This window comes from Coffea eugenioides, chromosome 2, assembly GCF_003713205.1.
Source record: "Coffea eugenioides isolate CCC68of chromosome 2, Ceug_1.0, whole genome shotgun sequence".
Taxonomy (NCBI): domain Eukaryota; kingdom Viridiplantae; phylum Streptophyta; class Magnoliopsida; order Gentianales; family Rubiaceae; genus Coffea; species Coffea eugenioides.
Window position 1 is genome coordinate 73,655,831 of NC_040036.1, and position 20,010 is coordinate 73,675,840.

The 20,010-nt window shown below is 37.8% G+C and overlaps 1 protein-coding gene across 1 annotated transcript; it reads right to left on the reverse strand.

Annotated features, from left to right (window-relative positions):
* Nucleotides 1-127: 127 nt before the first annotated feature.
* LOC113762580 (formin-like protein 11) lies at nucleotides 128-3,748 on the reverse strand. Its single transcript, XM_027306090.1, has 4 exons — nucleotides 1,996-3,748; nucleotides 1,730-1,920; nucleotides 1,085-1,320; nucleotides 128-978 (listed from the first exon to the last, which is right to left on the reverse strand). Exons 1-4 carry the CDS (start codon nucleotides 3,645-3,647, stop codon nucleotides 250-252), a joined length of 2,808 nt encoding a protein of 935 aa, XP_027161891.1. The 5' UTR covers nucleotides 3,648-3,748; the 3' UTR covers nucleotides 128-249.
* Between the last annotated feature and the right edge of the window lie 16,262 nt (nucleotides 3,749-20,010).

Sequence of the window (20,010 nt, forward strand, 5' to 3'; positions counted from 1 at the left end):
GGCAGTTTCTCAAGTGATCATGTGAAAGTCTAATAAGGTGAAAGCACGAAAAAGGTGCTTGTGTATCTCTGATATGCTGAGATTTTCCAAATATATCAGATTAATCACTATTTGAAGTACACTCATGCAAGAAATTGATACAAACATTTTGCATTTCCCTGTAGAGTCGCATAAACATCAATAGAAACAGCTCAATTTTTGAGAAAAGATGGAAGTCTTGAAACTTTTAACATACCAAGCCATCTAGTTCTATCGAAATGGAGCTAGAGGATTAGGACTACTTGGAATTTTCAAGCGTCTAAGCTCTTTACACACGTGATCTAACAATGCCAAAAAGTCTCTGACAATTACAAAAATTCTAAGAGGATTTGATTCATCCTTGCTCACATCTCCATGGAAGTATTCTGTAATTTCTCTTACGTGTAATAATACACTGTTCTCATCTTCCTGCAATTCCTCTAAATTCTTTTCTGCATAGCCCAAAAATGATCTCATTGATTGCACGAAGTTGCCATTTTTCTCCTCCATGGATAAGTCCTTGTGTACTAGATGCTGTAACTTAGTCATTCCATCTGATAAGTTCGATACAGAACTTGCAAGAACATCCAAGTCTATAGTCGCTGTCTTCTTCACATTGCAGAGCTCAGTGCTTAGACCGGAAACAAGATCTAGACCCATCCTTTTGTATTCTTCTTCTTTATTTTCATTGTTTCTACCTTTACTTCTCTGATTTATCTTCCCCATAATACTCTCCGATACTCTAAAGCCTTCTGACCTAATAATTTCTTGGACAACAAAATGGAGAAGTGTGGTTTTTCCATCTGTTCCCTTCACATCTGCAAGCTTAAGGAGTGCATCAAGCTTGAATGCCTTGGCTCCTCCTCTTATGGTTCCGACATTCATCCTGTTTCCTGTTTTTAGTACTGCTTCAAGTAGTTTTAAGAAAAGGCGACTCGACCTGAGTTCCTTGCAAGCCTCCTGACACACAAATAGAAAGCTATCAACAGTCAAAACATGAAGGTAGACATTTCATTAGTTATAGGCCTTTGCAATTTGCACATAAGATTGTTCTTTTGTAGCATACCTCAAGCATTGAGAAAGATTTTCTGAGATGATTAACCTCATCATCAAAAGTCTCTCTATAAAGCATGGCTTCGATTCTTAAGAAGGCAAATGGTATCTTCAGCATTGCCTTAACAAACTTCTCTGCAGATCCTAATTCATTGATGTCTCCTCTATAATTTGAGAGTTTAGCCTCCTCTTCTTTTGTTGGAACCATCTTTGAGAGTGCCTCCAGTTCCTGTAAAGCTAAGCCACTCCCTGCTCATGTAGAAAATTGAACAATTCAAAGTTTGATACTGCTTTTAAACATTGCAAAGCATGTTTGCATGTTGTTAGTTCTTCAATCTCCACAAGAGGAGGCCTCTATAGTGTATATTGGTTCAATTTGGCATCTATCAAAGAGCTATGGATAATTTAGTCAGACCTCCAATCCATTGTAACTAAATTGTTCCCTTTAATATCTGACTACATCGTATATATTCTCACTATTTTAATCTGGTTTTCAATTGTTAGATTCCAACGGTATTCCATATTCTTGACATTTCTACCGCTATAGAACCAGTTGAATATTGATTAATATATGTCCACCGCATTCTCATGATAAAAGAAACAGGAACTTGCTCAATTTCTTTCAAATATATAAACTGTGAAACTTTCTCAAGATTACCTTGCATTAGTGCTTGACATACTTGTTCAGCAGTCACGTTTAAGGCCTTCGAAAGTATAGTAATGTTCTGTAATCTCTTAGGCTCAAGGACATGCTTGCTTGGAGATGATGTTTTGGTTTTCACTTCCTCGTTCTTTATGGAGTTTTGCAGGTTGTAACCAAAAAGTGATTCAATCATTTCCTCGTCAAATCTGTTCCATGGATCGTTGATGAGTTACTACATTGTAGCATAAGTAGAAGTAATGAAAGACGATGAAGTAACTTACTCAAATGAGCTTGATCTAAGCTTGTCCCATACCGTTGAACGATCTGGTGCAGCTCTTACCTTATCCCAGTGAAGTGGTTTCAGTTTTGGCAGAGGAGTGCCATCTTTACCCAAAGGCGTAAACTGAGAAAGCTGAGAAGGTGGAGGAGGAGGGATTTTCAGAGAATTGGCATTTCCTTTTGAAAATGGAGGGGGACAGGGTGGTAGAGGAATTCCTTGGGGAGCTTTCGGAAGGTTGGGAGAGGAGGGTGACAAACTACATTGAGGGGTTTGATTTGATACTAAAGAAGAGTCCGAATTCCCAGTTGAAGATGCATCTGATGATGTAGAAGAACTGAAGTTCTTCAATGTCTTTCTTTCTGATGTAAAGGTAGATTTAGGAGATGTAGTATGCACATGTGAGATCATGGGGAATGGAGGTGGTGGTGGTGGTGGTGGTGGAGGAGGAAGCCTTGTCGGTTGGATTAAGATTGTGTTTGCTTCTGAGTTGGAATCTGAGCTTGAAGAGGGAGACACAGTTGAGAAATGTGATGGAGAGGCTAGTGAACAATCTGATTTTTTGGAAGCATTAGCAGAGAGAATTTCTGAGAGACCACTTACACTACCAGCTGAAGCATCAGATAATCTCACATCAGATGCTTGTGAATTACACAAAGAATGGAAAGATTCATCATCAGATGAATCATCTTCCTCAGGAACTACATTATCACCACATGAAGAATAATTGCAACTATCAGGTACATTTTGGTTTAGTTCTGAAATCTCAGCAGCAGAGGTGATTTCTCCTACAGCAGAACATCCATCACTATCATTATCAGCTTCTGCTCTTGTGAACTCGTGTCCTGATCTTTCTCTTTCACTCACACTAACAAATTGTGTGTTTTGATTGGAATATGCATTAAGCGCTAAAGAATTTTGTTTCAGGGAAAAAGGCTGTGGTTCTAAAGCGGCTCCTAGAGATTCAAGGTAAAACAGGTCAGGACCTGGATCAGAACTTACCTTTTTCACTGAAGTTTGAGAATGCTTTGAGCTACTTCGACTTCCTGCTTCAGAGCAGCAAATAGAGAGAGTTCTTGTTGTTCTCTTTCTTCTTTTTCTGAACCTTTTGCAGCCCCAGAAAAGCCCAAATGCACATAATAGAGAGCCAACTCCAGTAGAAACAATAACTGCTGTTAAAATTCTTCTTGCTCCGCCGTTCTCTTTCTTCTGAATCTTGTGGGCTGGTGGAACTAGATGATGGTGATGTGAGGGGTGATAAAGGTGTCTATGAACAGGTTGAACTGGAGAAGGAGCTGGAGCTTCAGCTGCAAAGGCAGGTGATGGGCAAGGTGATGGTGAGTGAAGATAGTTTTCAGCATGACCATCTCTTGGTTTCCTGATAAAGAAATTCTTCATGCCAAGCAAAAGTCTGAACTTTTCCAAACTGGTGGTCTTTTGTTCTTTATTTTCATCCCCTCCTGAAACTTCCCCAATGTATTTTTCTCTTCCATGACGACTACTTCTCTTGTAGTACACCTCATTCAGTCCATGTCTGCTAAAGTACTCTACAGCATTCAATGCATCATTTGCAATCAAAATGTGGGTACAGTGGAATGATATGAGAAAGAAGATGATGAGAAAGATCATGTGGAGAATCTGAGAACCATGATCCATTTGATTTCCCGAATCATGAAGATATGAAAGCGCCTTTCTGGCCTTTATAAATCAACTCATCTCTTTTTGCTTTCTTTCTGTTCAAAATGTCAAAAGAGTTAGTTCTCTAATGGGGTGAAATGAAATGCACATATTCTGAAGATCCAATGCAGAGAGTCTTTAATGCTACTCCAAGGAACCCCTGAACAAGGCAGTTGTAGTTGCAGTGGACCACTCATATCTCTTCTGCGTTCATGTCCTTTCATCTCTTCTCTCCTCCATTAATGCCCTCTGATGAATACTGTTTACTTCTAATGCGGCAGCTTCTGTTTTGTAAACTTCACTTTTTCTTGATCCTTTCTTTGTCTTATCTCTTTAGCTAAGATGAAATTCAAGCAAACTTCCTGCTCTTTCTACTAAAAGAAAGAGTCTCTTATCATCATTCTCATTAGTTAAGTAAACCCTTTTAAGACTTTGGAAATCTTTCCAGGACTGCAGCGATATCAGATTCATGGATACTACATTTGAACAAAACTTTATGTAGCTAAAAGTCATCAATTCAATCTAAAAGTATCAGAGGTAGGTCCCAATTGGTTGGACTTGCCTTGCATCTTAGGAGGGTGGGTGATTGTCCAAGTTCTCTCCAACTCCTACATTATCAACATACATCCAGCAATTAGCAAAGAGAAATTGAAAGAGACAGAATTGATCCATCTCTCTCTCATGTGATCTTCCCACTTAGAAACTTTGATGCTTAAATAATATATCATGTAGCTAGTGATATACTCCTACTTTATGAGGTAAAAGCAAGTTTTGATGTTGAATAGCACAAGTATGGGACAAATAAAGAGAGCAGAGCAGACCAAATATTTCTTTCACAAACTTTCTACAGGACATTTGCGGCTAGTAATTGCTGTTTTGGGTTCACAAATGGTAGCCATAAAGGTATATTTGTGACTAGGATTGGACATTTCACCTTTGTCTCTTAGTGCTGCATGGTATCTTAAAATAAGCTAGCTTCTTGCCTCTTGGCCTAACCACATGAGAGAGAGGGAGAGAGAGAGACTCAAACCGACAACAGTGACGAACACAATAACATGGGAATATTGGCTTGGCCGCTACTTAGCAACCCTCCCTCATGCTGTGCCATAACCCATAAGGTACTTATTGACTGGTTTTGGACACATATCAATATCAAACCCTTGGCTTCTCAAGTTTCTGCTGCTCATGAACAACCCGAAGGGATGATTGTTTAACTGATTTTGGGGGATTTTTTTCACAATTGTGAGTTGTCTATACAACACTGATAGGGTGTTAATTGTTGGTATTTTTATTATTAATTTTCCCTTCTATCCCTGACAAATATTGTGTTAATTGCTGATATTTACTCATATTTGGTATCGGGACTTAATTTCAGGAATGAAGCAGAAAACTACCAAAAAGGAGGGACTTTATGGAGAATATGGAGACTTCTAAGGGCTTCAATCCTTAGGCCTTGGATTGGTGGGGACCACAAAGCTATAAGTCATTTGGGCTCTTAAAAGAAAGGAACGTAGAGAGACTTGGGAGAAGAAGGAATTTTGGAGACTTTGTCCACATGTGTGGGGACCACCAGAGAGAGCTTTGAGTCATCTGACTTTTGGCTTTTTAAGGGGAGGACGTACAGAAGAAAGGGGACCTCTAGTTTAGCTTTTTAGTTTAGTTCTAGTTTCCTTTCTCTGGACTGGCCTCTGACACACGCCAGGTGTTCGACAATATTCCCCAACGGGAAAAACATCTTTTATTCCTTGCTTTCTAGTAAAAACGCAATGCCTTTGCAATCCAGTACTTTTGGCTGCAATTCAACTATGAGGAGTGGCTAATTTCTTCATCTAGTCAGAGGTTAAATCGAAGCTTTGGTTCGACAAAACTGTGAGATCGAATTGATTTCCCTACGTTCTTTAATTTGCAAGTATTTATATATTTCCTGTTCACTTATGCATATGATTATTTCTTGCAATTAAATACTTGATCACTGTTTAATTGTGTGAGTAATTAACAGCCATCTAAGAGTGCTCAATCCGTAATTGTTGGGTAATTTTAGTACATGTGGCAAGTGATATGATTCAATTGTAGTAGAAACTTTTGAGTCGTCGTTGCGGAAATATATGATATAGCCTAAATAAACCGAGCGTGTGTGTTTGTTGGTTATAATTGGTGGCCAGTCTAATGATTAATGCTGTCAATAGGTTAAATCCTAAGAGCGTGTTTAGGACTGCTTAATTGGCTAGGGCAATAACTACAGAGCTTGTTGTGGTTATCGAATCAGTAAGGTTAGGCAGGTTGTCAGAGCTTGTTGACAACCATAACCAGTTTATTTGTAAATGAAAGATTTTATCTCTGCATCTGTGATCAGTGATTCGAACCATAAGTGGAGATTATACCTTTGACTAGAGATTTTCCTTCCGTCAATTTACTTTATATTTTTAATTTGAGCAATTAAATTAGACAGTTCCATATCAACTTCCCCCATTTTTATTTAATGTTACATTCATTCAAAATAAATTCCCAAGTCCCTGTGGATTCGACCCTGCTCGCTGCTATATTCGAATTTTGTCTTTCACGTAATTAATATACTTTGGTATATCGGATCAAGCAAACTCTGGCACCAGGGTGAAGCTAGTAACCCATTGCACAGCCTAAGTCCCTGCTCCAGTACCATAGTGGACTTAATTCGTGACTTAAGAGTAGGAATTTTATTTTTGCTGGTTTGACACCCAACAAATTTTGGCGCCGTTGCCGGGGACTTGGTGTCAAAATAAATTTATTTTCTTTGAATTATATTTTCTTTGTTTATTTTTTATTTTTATTTTTATTGTTACTGGTTTATGCCTAGATCTTCTCGTACAGGTGAACTGCAATATAATCCTGAGATAGAGAAAACTGCTCGTGCATTGAGAAAAGCAACAAGAGAACGAGCAGAGGCATCCTCCTCATCTACTGGACATAATTCAGTAGTAGATTTTGTGGATTCATTTAGTGAGACGGAAGAGATAAATAGCACCATGGCTAATGAACGGACATTGAGAGAATTGGCTGCACCAGATTTAAATCAACAGCCCCTATGCATTACTTATCCTACATTAGAGGTTGCATTTGAGTTAAAATCTGGACTAATCCATTTACTTCCTTCTTTTCATGGCTTACCAGGTGAAGATCCCCACAAGCATCTCAAAGAATTCCATGTGGTTTGCTCGACAATGAAACCCCAGGGAGTCACAGAGGAGCAAATTAAATTAAGAGCCTTTCCATTTTCCTTAGCCGATAAAGCTAAGGATTGGCTCTATTATCTGCCCTCTGGGTCAATATCCACATGGACAGACATGAAGAAGCATTTTCTAGAAAAATTCTTTCCTGCATCCCGAGCTGCAAGCATTAGGAAAGACATCTGTGGAATTCGACAATTCAATGGAGAGACTCTACATGAATATTGGGAAAGATTCAAGCAACTATGTGCTAGTTGTCCTCATCATCAAATTCCTGACCAACTCCTCATCCAGTATTTTTATGAGGGTCTGTCCCAAACTGACAGAAGAATTATTGATGCTGCCAGTGGGGGCTCCTTAGTGAATAAAACACCCACGGAGGCAAGAAATTTGATATCGAGTATGGCTGCAAATGCTCAACAATTTGGAGACAGGCAGGATAACACGACTCGTAGAGTCAATGAGGTAAGTAATTCTTCAATAGAGCAAAGATTAGATTGTCTAACTTCTTTGGTTGAAAAGTTAGCTATAGGACAAATGCAGCAATTGAAAACATGTGGAATCTGCTATGGTTCGAGTCATCCAACAGATATGTGCCCCACACTCCAAGATGATTCGACTGAGCAGGCTAATGCAGTTGGATTTCCAGGACCACCTCAGAGGCGGTATGATCCCTATGCAAACACCTATAATCCAGGATGGAGGGATCATCCTAATTTTAATTATGCAGCAAGGCCACCAGGATTTCCACAACAGTCACAATATCAACCTAGACCTCAACTTTCACAGCAACAATCTGCTCCTAAATCAGGTATGTCACTTGAGGATATTGTGAAATCTTTGGCTACTAACACTCAACAATTTCAACAGGAGACGAAAACTAGCATTCATAATTTGGAGAATCAAATGAGCCAGTTAGCTTCCACAGTCAATAGATTGGAGTCCCAATTATCTGGAAAGCTACCTTCGCAGACAATTGTCAACCCCAAGCAAAATGCTAGTGCCATCACATTAAGAAGTGGCAAAGAGTTGCCTGAGCCGAGCAAGAAAATTTCTGAACAAGCAATCGAGGAAGAGCTCGAAAAAGAGGGGAATGTGTCTCAACCTAGAGCCTTGGAACAACCAGATTTTGGAGAAAAATCAACACAAGTGGTTACACCTCCGCCTCCATTTCCTAGTCGACTGGCAAAGTCCAAAAAGCAAGAGCACGAACAGGAGATTTTGGACACTTTTCGAAAAGTTGAGGTAAATATCCCTCTTTTAGATGCAATTAAGCAAATTCCTAGATATGCTAAATTTTTGAAGGAATTATGCACTGGTAAGAAAAAGTTGAAAGGAAACGAGAAAGTGCATATGGGAGAAAATGTTTCGGCAGTTTTGCAGAAAAAATTGCCTCCTAAATGCAAGGACCCAGGTATGTTTACTGTCCCTTGCAAAATAGGTAATATTAAAATTGAAAAAGCTATGTTGGATTTGGGTGCTTCGATAAATGTTATGCCTCGTTCTATTTATAATTTGATGAACATTAGGCCTTTAAAAGAGACGGGCGTAATAATTCAACTGGCTGATCGATCAAATGCCTATCCTGATGGAGTTTTGGAGGATATTTTAGTGCAAATTGATAATTTGATTTTTCCTGCAGATTTTTATGTGCTTGATATGGAGGATGATAATTCTAATTCATCTCCAATACTGTTAGGGAGACCATTTTTGAAAACTGCTAGAACAAAAATTGATGTTTTCACTGGCACATTGACTATGGAATTTGATGGTGATGTTATTAAATTTAGTATTTATGATGCCATGAAATATCCTGGTGAGTCTCATTCAATTTTTGTTATAGATGTAATTGATTCTTTGGCGCAGCAAAATTTTGAATTTAATAATGACGATGCGTTGAAGGTTGCTATTTCTACTGGTCTCTGTCAGGAAAATTTGCAAAAGATAAAAGGGAAGTTTGTTTTTCCTTTTGAATTGCAGGAAGTTATTTTTGAATTGAATTCTCTTTGTCCAGAATTTTCCAATGTGTCTTACTTGGAATTACCTCTGTCTCATTCACAGCTTTTGCCATCTATTGTGCAAGCCCCGAATGTGGAATTAAAGCAGTTACCGGATAATTTAAAGTATGCATTCTTGGGAGATGGAGATACACTCCCAGTAATAATTTCCAGTAAATTGACTGCTTTAGAGGAAGAAAAACTAATTCGGGTGTTGAAGGACCACAAGGAGGCAATAGGATGGACAGTGGCTGACATAAAAGGATTAAGTCCAGCCACTTGCATGCATCGCATCTTGTTAGAAGATGGTGCTAAGCCTTCGAGAGAGGCTCAACGGAGATTGAACCCACCAATGATGGAGGTAGTGAAGAAAGAAGTTTTAAAACTTCTTGACACAGGTATAATCTATCACATTTCGGATAGTAAGTGGGTAAGTCCTGTTCAAGTAGTTCCTAAAAAGACAGGAATTACTGTTATTGAAAATCCTAAAGGTGAGTTAGTGCCCACTCGAGTTCAAAATGGGTGGAGAGTTTGTACCGATTTTAGAAAATTAAATGCATTAACTCGTAAAGATCATTTTCCATTGCCTTTTATTGATCAGATGTTGGAAAGGTTGGCAGGAAAATCTCATTATTGCTGTCTTGATGGTTTTTCAGGTTTTCTACAAATTCCAGTGGCGCCTGAAGATCAAGAGAAAACCACATTTACTTGCCCTTTTGGTACATTTGCCTATAGACGAATGCCTTTTGGTCTTTGTAATGCGCCTGCTACATTCCAAAGGTGTATGGTTAGTATATTTTCTGATTATGTGGAGAATATCATAGAAGTGTTTATGGATGATTTTACTGTCTATGGTAATTCTTTTGATGAATGTTTAACTAACCTCACAAAAATTCTTAAAAGGTGCATTGAGACTAATCTTGTTTTAAATTATGAGAAATGCCATTTTATGGTGGACCAAGGCATAATTTTAGGCCATGTGGTATCTGCAAAAGGAATTGAGGTAGATAAGGCTAAGGTAGAAATTATCAAATGTTTACCTTACCCTGCAAGTGTGCGGGAAGTTCGCTCTTTTCTTGGCCATGCAGGTTTTTATAGGCGTTTCATCAAAGATTTTTCAAAGATATCCCATCCTCTATGCAAATTACTTCAAAAGGATGTGGTATTTCATTTTGATGATAATTGCAAGAGTGCATTTGACACGCTCAAGGGATCATTGACTTCAGCACCAGTGGTTCGACCACCAAACTGGAGTCTTCCTTTCGAGATAATGTGTGATGCCAGCAATTTTGCTGTTGGTGCAGTACTTGGCCAGAAGGAGGGCAGAGCTTCTTATGTCATTTATTATGCCTCGAGGACCTTGGATGGTGCCCAGTGCAATTATTCGACTACGGAAAAGGAGCTTTTAGCTATTGTTTTTGCTTTAGAAAAATTCTGTTCTTATTTACTTGGCACTAAAGTCATTATTTATTCTGACCATGCAGCTTTGAAATATTTGCTCAACAAGAAAGAGGCCAAACCACGACTTATAAGGTGGATTCTCCTACTGCAAGAATTTAATTTGGAAATTAAAGACAAAAGGGGTGCCGAAAATATGGTTGCTGATCATCTCAGTCGTTTGATCAATAGTGAAGAACCTGCTCCCTTGAAGGATAATTTTCCAGATGAGCATCTTTTTGTAGTTCAAAAGACAACTCCCTGGTGTGTGTCTACAGAAGAGGTATGGCACGCCAAGAGCAATTATCAGTGACCGAGGGACACACTTCTGCAATCGAGTAATGGAAGCATTGTTGAAGAAATATGGCGTCACTCACCGGGTTTCTACGTCCTATCATCCGCAGACTAGTGGTCAAGCAGAAATCTCCAATAAAGAAATCAAGTCGATACTTGAAAAGACGGTGAATCCCAATAGAAAGGATTGGAGTTTGCGCTTAGATGATGCACTTTGGGCTTACCGTACAGCTTTTAAGACCCCCATAGGTATGTCTCCTTACCGATTAATTTTTGGCAAACCTTGTCATCTACCTGTGGAATTGGAACATAGGGCATATTGGGCAGTTAAAAATTATAATATGCGGATGGATGAATCTGGAGAACACAGGAAGTTGCAATTGCAAGAGTTGGAGGAAATCCGAAATGATGCATATGAGAGTTCTTGCATTTATAAGGAGAAGATAAAAGCATTTCATGATAAAGCAATTTCAATGAAAATTTTTTGTATTGGTCAAAAAGTACTTCTTTTTCACTCTAGACTTAAACTTTTTCCTGGTAAATTGCGTTCTCGTTGGATTGGACCTTTTATTGTGACTAATGTGTTTCCTCATGGTGCAGTAGAAATTCAAAGTCTTCACACTGACAAGATTTTTAAGGTTAATGGTCATCGTCTCAAACCTTTTTATGAAGGATTTCAAGTTAATAATGTTGAGGAGGTGACCCTTGCAGTGCCTGAACTCTCTGATTGAAGCATTATTTTGTCTAGCCAAAGACTTTAAAGAAAGGCGCTTTTGGTCAAGAAAGTTAATAATGGATTGTTGCCTCTATTTCTGCTATTGCCAAGTTTTAATAATAAAAGGGTACCAAGTTAATGTGGTTGAATCCAAAAACATCTCTTTGGTGAATATCAATGATTGTTTTACTCTTCTTATAATTTTTGGTTAACTTTCCTAGGCATAGGGAATGATTATTGGCATTTTCGTGTGAATTGGTCCGGTTATTAACTTTAGTTCTCCATGTTTGAAAATGAGGCTAGCTGATGCAAGCTTTCTTTTGGTTTTTGTGTTATATTGAGTTTTTGTGATTTTTAGCTATGAATAAACTTGACTGTACTCCGCTATTAGTTACTACTGAGTAACCGGGGATCTGCACCTAAAAGTGTTGATTCTCGCGTCAAAAGGTAGTAACTTCTATGAGTACGTGGTCACGTGGCGATAGAAGCTGAGTAACCGGGCTCCTTCATCTGGCCAATGTTGGAGTTCGCGTCAAAAGGCTCAAATGGCTAGCGACTAAGTCTTTTGTTACTATTGAAAGAAAAAAAAAAGGAGAGAAAAGTAGAAAAAATGTGAAAAAAAGTTGAAGGTTGTGTTAGTGTGTAATAAAAGTCAGCTTGCCGAATTATGGATTTATTGTTGAGATTTTGGTTAATAGTTGGACCATTTGCTGATAACTGTTGTGTGTCATTCCTTTTTCTTAGATTAGTTAACCTGGAATTAGAGGCATTTGTGGTTTAGAAGCTAACCGGAGTGATGTTTCTTGGACTTGACCATTGATGCTTGAATATTATTTTTCTTGGTATCTTGGCAATTTGTTGGATAGAGCAATAGCCACTATCAAATATTGGTGTTTGTTTCTTGTTCTCATGCTTGAGGACAAGCATGGTTTAGGTGTGGGGGGAATTGATAGGGTGTTAATTGTTGGTATTTTTATTATTAATTTTCCCTTCTATCCCTGACAAATATTGTGTTAATTGCTGATATTTACTCATATTTGGTATCGGGACTTAATTTCAGGAATGAAGCAGAAAACTACCAAAAAGGAGGGACTTTATGGAGAATATGGAGACTTCTAAGGGCTTCAATCCTTAGGCCTTGGATTGGTGGGGACCACAAAGCTATAAGTCATTTGGGCTCTTAAAAGAAAGCAACGTAGAGAGACTTGGGAGAAGAAGGAATTTTGGAGACTTTGTCCACATGTGTGGGGACCACCAGAGAGAGCTTTGAGTCATCTGACTTTTGGCTTTTTAAGGGGAGGACGTACAGAAGAAAGGGGACCTCTAGTTTAGCTTTTTAGTTTAGTTCTAGTTTCCTTTCTCTGGACTGGCCTCTGACACACGCCAGGTGTTCGACAATATTCCCCAACGGGAAAAACATCTTTTATTCCTTGCTTTCTAGTAAAAACGCAATGCCTTTGCAATCCAGTACTTTTGGCTGCAATTCAACTATGAGGAGTGGCTAATTTCTTCATCTAGTCAGAGGTTAAATCGAAGCTTTGGTTCGACAAAACTGTGAGATCGAATTGATTTCCCTACGTTCTTTAATTTGCAAGTATTTATATATTTCCTGTTCACTTATGCATATGATTATTTCTTGCAATTAAATACTTGATCACTGTTTAATTGTGTGAGTAATTAACAGCCATCTAAGAGTGCTCAATCCGTAATTGTTGGGTAATTTTAGTACATGTGGCAAGTGATATGATTCAATTGTAGTAGAAACTTTTGAGTCGTCGTTGCGGAAATATATGATATAGCCTAAATAAACCGAGCGTGTGTGTTTGTTGGTTATAATTGGTGGCCAGTCTAATGATTAATGCTGTCAATAGGTTAAATCCTAAGAGCGTGTTTAGGACTGCTTAATTGGCTAGGGCAATAACTACAGAGCTTGTTGTGGTTATCGAATCAGTAAGGTTAGGCAGGTTGTCAGAGCTTGTTGACAACCATAACCAGTTTATTTGTAAATGAAAGATTTTATCTCTGCATCTGTGATCAGTGATTCGAACCATAAGTGGAGATTATACCTTTGACTAGAGATTTTCCTTCCGTCAATTTACTTTATATTTTTAATTTGAGCAATTAAATTAGACAGTTCCATATCAACTTCCCCCATTTTTATTTAATGTTACATTCATTCAAAATAAATTCCCAAGTCCCTGTGGATTCGACCCTGCTCGCTGCTATATTCGAATTTTGTCTTTCACGTAATTAATATACTTTGGTATATCGGATCAAGCAAACTCTGGCACCAGGGTGAAGCTAGTAACCCATTGCACAGCCTAAGTCCCTGCTCCAGTACCATAGTGGACTTAATTCGTGACTTAAGAGTAGGAATTTTATTTTTGCTGGTTTGACACCCAACAAACACTGTCTTACCCAGGAAGAAAAAAAAGAGAGGAGGGGGGGGGGATGTGAAGTCGCACAATTATGAGAAGTAGGTAAACTATGTTGTTCAAGTGTTTGAACTTTGCAACCTTGAAAAGATTAAAAATCAACACTTAGACTTTGTTTGATAACTCAATTCAATGCTTAAAATTAATGGGTTCAGATATTAACACGTTCAAATGTATTTTAATGTGATACACACTCAAATGTATCAAATTTACTATTTAACAATTCAGTCACTTATTAGATTCAAACTTCAGATTTCAATTTTATCAAATGCACCCTTAAAGACAAACCTAGGTGGGTATTATTGGTATTGTATATTTGATTGCGAACTTTAAGATAAAATTACTCTTTAATATGACAGGTGAGACAAGATTTTGGATTTATTACTCAGATGCTTCTATTCGTACAGGTGTGCCAAATCATCACTTAGTCTAATTAGCTGTAAAGATTTTTGTGGCAAAAAGGAAGAAAAAATATTGTTGGACCAATATTTCAACCATTTCAAACTCAGTTCAAACTGGATGAATTTAAATAAGTGTTTCTCTAAAGTGGGGGAGATAAAAATTTGTCTTGGATTCAAGTATTCCCATTGTGGATTAAGACCAGCAGCTTTGGTTATCAAAGTAGTGGAGTTGTAACCTGTTCTGATTGCAATTTTGGGAGCTTTTTTTTTTATAATTTTTGTTAAAAAAAAGTACAATACAAGTACTATAAGTACTATAGTTTTGAATATGATGACGTATATAAAATAAAAACATAATTAACAAATGCATTAATAGAATATTCTCAAAAATTTTCTACCAAAACAGGCAAGCCAAAGGGGAAGAGGACCATTTAACTAAAGAAAACTACACTAATATGAATCAAGTATGGGCAGAGATCAAACACATTTCAGTACCAAATGCTGTGCACAACCCACAGCTTTGGTAAACTGGTTTCCCATAATTTTGCAAACTCAAATGATACTTGTACTTCTTCATCTTCTGGTGTAACACAACTCACGTATTAACGTACAACTCTGTCCCCTCTGTGTCACAACAAAAGCTATAAGAGCAAATTATCCGGTTGGCCACTAAACTTTTACGATCGTTGAGTTTTGGTCACTCAACTATTAAAAGTCCGATTTTAGCCACTAAAATGTATAAAGTTAAGACACGAGATCATTCTGTTAGATTTAGCCGTTAAGTTCTCTGATCTGTCTGTCCGCACGATTTCCAAGACAAAAGAAAGGGTCAATATGGGAAGTTGAAAATAGCACTTGCACCTCTTGAAAAAGAAAAAGTTTAGGAGGGTACTCTGAGCTTCCTCTTGAACAAACTGAAGCTCCCATCCTCACAATGGATCCAACAGTTGGCCTTCATTTGACATTGAAATTGAAGAACTAGTTGACCCAAAGGACGAGCTACTCTCTAATACCAACGATTCCGGCACAGCCCCACTGATTTCCTTAGCCTCAGCACCATTATTACTCATGCTTTCAGCTGGATTCTCCAAGGCTGCATTACAATCCGATCTACCCAAAATATCCAAACCCATTAGTCCCTGACCCAAACCAGCAGCATCAGCAGACTGACCCCTCTAAACAATCTTCGTGTTATTCAGAGCATCAGAAAACCACGAGTCAACTTTCGGATCAAGAAGCGCTGAACTCGGAGACTCTGGCTTTATGGGGAAGAGAAATGATCTGATGCAGGATGGTGTAGGGGATGTAACGGCGGAGATGTAGTCGTGCTCTTCAAGCATATTCTGGAGGTCGTGATCAATGGTGACGGAGATGAGTGAATCGAGGTCCTCGTTTGGGAGCTGGACTTCAGATGAAACGGGCGGTTGCCGAAGAGGGTCCGGGAGAGGTGGGTGGTGAGGGCATAAATGGATGAGCAGTCCATGAACAAATTCGCCGATCTTGCTCTTTTTTTTTTGTTCCTTAATAATTAAATTTGGGCTAGCATAGATAGTAGATTGAAAGACTGGATATCTCACTATTATCGATCGTCCCTCTTCTTCCTTTTTTTTTTGTTTTTGGTTTTTGGGGTGCCGGTGGTTCATCTGCACTCCCTGTGTAGGTTATGGTTGAAAACTAGGTGGTGATAATGACTCAGCAGCCGACCCTGTGACACATCGCTATTGCCCAATTCTATTGAAATTAATTCAATTAGAAGACCAATCCATTGCCTTTCACTACTTTGTTGTTGTCGTTGTAGCAACTACTACTAAATTATCCCTAACAAAGTGATGCGGTATGGTGCCTGGACTAAATTATTCCTAAATTGACCCTTTCTTTTGTCTTGAAAATCGTGCGAACAGACAGATCAGAGAACTTAACGGCTAAATCTAACAGAATGGCCTCGTGTCTTAACTTTATACATTTTAGTGGCCAAAACCAGACTTTTAATAGTTGAGTGACCAAAACTCAACGATCGTAAAAGTTTAGTGGCCAACCGGATAATTTGCTCAAGCTATAATTGCCTCAATGTCTTGGAGAACCGTCCCTGCCAGTTAATGGCCAAGATTTGGCCAACAAAATTCGCAAGGTCCAGATTTTAACATATGTGGGACCCACAAAATGTGTTCTAGTGTTACTCGCTATTGTTTTAGTGTTACATCGTGTACAAATGATGTTACACAATGTACAAAATGCATACAAGTTTCCGGGACGGTTGCACTGACAACCGTTCCAACCCCGGGTCCCAATGTCTTGTTGAGTAGTGTAGATTGTAGAGTCTCTCTTATTCTAGTTTTTTTTTTTTTTTGTCAATCGTCACTTATCTATCCTACTCCTACCTTAGCCTATTCTAAGGAGGAGGACCCAACTGAACCAATTAGGAAATCAACATGGATTGAATCACCATTGCACCAGACAGATGCACTACGCACCCATATGAATTTAACCTACTTAAAGCGGCAAGCTACAAACAATAATAAGTGATGAAAGACAATATTTAAACCCTTGCCCTCCCACCTATCAAGTCTTAAACGCTATGATGGTGGCCAGCAGCCCAAAGACTGTCGGTTTCTCTCTTATTCCAGTTGCACTACCCTACTCCTTTCTTATTCTAGTTGCTACTCGAGAGTCTGAACCACAATATTGGATACTCCCTATAAACAGTGTCAGGTTGCAGAACTGCATGTCATGTGATGGCATTCCAAAATACCATGTCTCCTCTCACATCTTTATCCTTCACCGCTTGAGGTATATTAGAATTAGAAATCCTAGGAAATCCAAAACAATATGTATATATTACAACCCTAGATTTGGTTTCTTGATGTACGAGATTCATACTTAATAAAGTCGGTGGCATGGAATCTCACGAATAATAATGTTTCAACACCAGGCACTGATTACTGTATAAAATTGGACCAATATCAACCTTTACCGGAGTGTTGTCCATACCAATTTCTTGATTAAGCACCTTTTGATCATTGTTTTAGTGAATTGTTACAGCATCGTAAACATATTTTTTAATCACTTTTTTAATCTCACATACATCACATCAAAAAAGTGCTATGGTATTTTTTTAAAAAAAATTATTCCAAATAATCTATTATCCAAACACACTAAATTTTTAAAGCAGCTGGGGAAAATATAATTGTGGTCCGAATTTGGCCAATGGGAAAACGAGCAGTTACTAATTAGTTCATTAGAGTTGCTTCAACATTAACTTTTAGTAGTATTCCACTATTTGATATACGTAAAGCTAAACTTAAGCACTGATTAGTATTACCATTATTTTGAGTTAAACTGCAAGTGCAAAAAGTGAACGTCGGCCTAGACTCCTAATGGCAACAAGTACATCAAAGCATGACACATGTATATAGATCTGAAGATCAAACGATACAACAAATCTAAAAAGCAATAATCTTGATTATAATCTTGAAACACCGATAAACTCTGAGAGTATCTTACATCAGATGAATATCATTGGAACCCAATACATTAGTGCCCCATATCTTCCAATAGTTGGATTTGATCAAAACTACTCGAGCCAAAGAAACTTGTTTTTGTACAGCAAATTATATGAAAAAAATTGATTTGTATGGTCATATTTTTTTAATCACCATTTTACTTCGATCGAGTAGTTTTTCTAGATCTTCCATACAAGTCGAAAAGCAAGTGAACCTTAAGAGTGGGATTTAAGTTCAATGTGATGAGAAACACAACTCCCAGGCTAGAGAAAGGCCTCGCCGGAGGAAATGGGGCAAGAACGGTTGTAGGAAACAACCGTTCCGGAAGGTTGATGGCCAAGATTTGGGCAAAAAAATGTAAGATTCAAATTTTATTTTATACCTTATTTTTCACATCATGTGTGGGATCCACAAAATTTTGTTTTATAGTTACACATTATACAAAATGAGTTATATCGTGTGCAAAATCTGTCTGAACAATTTTTCTTTGACTGTTCTGCCCCTGGTCCCTCACGGGATCTTAAACAGACTATAAAAATGTGTGAATTTCTTGCCAAACCAATCAGTAGCAAATTTTTCATGTGCTAGATTTGGACTCCTACAGCAGAATGAAATATGGGCTTTTCAGTGTCTGCACCACTATTGGGTCCATTTCATTGGAAGCGGATACGACACCAAGTAATACCAAGTAATTGGGCTTTGAAGTCAATGTCTGCTTGAGCTAGCTTGTAGACATTTTCTCCAAAACAATAGGCAACTGATTTTTTTTTTCTTTCATATGGTACACCTGCAGAAGCCAATAAGAAATCAATGACCAGACTAGGGAGGACAACAGGGGCAAATGTCTACCGGGGAAGGAATGGGGCGGGAGAATTTGCCTCCGCTCTACCGTCCGCCTAAATTTTAATATAGTATAACATTTACGTATGTTTTAATATGCATAATATGAAATAAATACTATATTATTATTATATAAATATATTTGTATGAATTAAATAACACGTCATGTTATTATGATAAAATGATATAATATTTTGCTAAAATTTCAAAAAAATAATAGAACTATTATTAGATCTATATAAATAGAAAAACTTAAAGTAAATAAGAAATAATAATGATAGTAAGGATAGGGCGGGTTCACCTGCAAGATAGTAGAGCAGGGTGGGGGTGGGGGCAAGGGTAGAGGTTGGAAGAGTGGGAAATAGAGTGGGAACAAGAAGAACCTTTGTAGACTCAGACGAGGATAGGTAGAATTTCTCCCAACGCAAAACCGTCTCGTTGTTATCCCCACAAAAGCGTCTCGTTGTCATCCCTAGATCAGACTAAGTTCTTATTCACCCCTATAAAAATGTTGAGTTACTTGATTTGAAAGGAGTATTTTTGTCACGATGGCACCATCTAATTGCAATGACAGTTTAAAAATATACAATCATGAATAGCATAGACATAATACCCAAAAAAAAAAAAAAAAGCAAAGAAAGAAAAACTACTACTGGGAACACCATACACGTACACTAACACACACAAGTACAAGGGAGAATACCAACCTACCCAGGGGGAGTGTTTGGATATCAAAATTATTTCAAATAATATTTCGCTTGCATCACAAACACATTTCCCAACCTACCTTTTTATATTCCCAATCACCTTTTTATCTCACATACATCATATCACAAAAAGTGCTACAGTAATTATTTCAAATAATATTTCAAATAATACACTATCCAAACAAGCAAGCTACATCGACTAACATACTGCAAGCAATGAACAATGGACTCATATAATAAGGCCCAAAGTTATATATATTAGTGCAGATGAAAACCTTCTTTGCAAAATAACTGATAAAACCCACCACTGTGCAATCCAATGTTCTCAAAGAGTATATGTTGGGTAGGTAAAGGAAAAAGTCCAAACTTAACAGGCACAAAACTGCATAATGGGCCAAAAACACCGACTTGTGAGGGATTAATATGTAAGCATTGAAAATTTTAAGACAAAATGTATTAAGTTTTAATGGGTCAATGGCAATTTGACCTTCCAAAGCAGGTGGAAATTCAAATAGCCCGTTAAATCTATAAGTTTTAAATTTTTCTTAGGGAAGCAAAAATAAATTGAAAAGTTTAAGAAGATAAAACCACAAAAGTATGAATCATATTCCTGCAGATTTGTTGAGTCATTAGATGTTAGAATTTGGATGGAATTAAACTAACGGGCCAAATATATTACTTGTTATTTTTTATTACCAAAAAATCAATTTATTTTGTTTTCATATCCAAGTTTAAATTTTTAGTATTTGGAGGGTTAAATTGAGATTTTAACCTACTTTTGAAGGCCAAATTAGCATCAACCAAAATTAACTA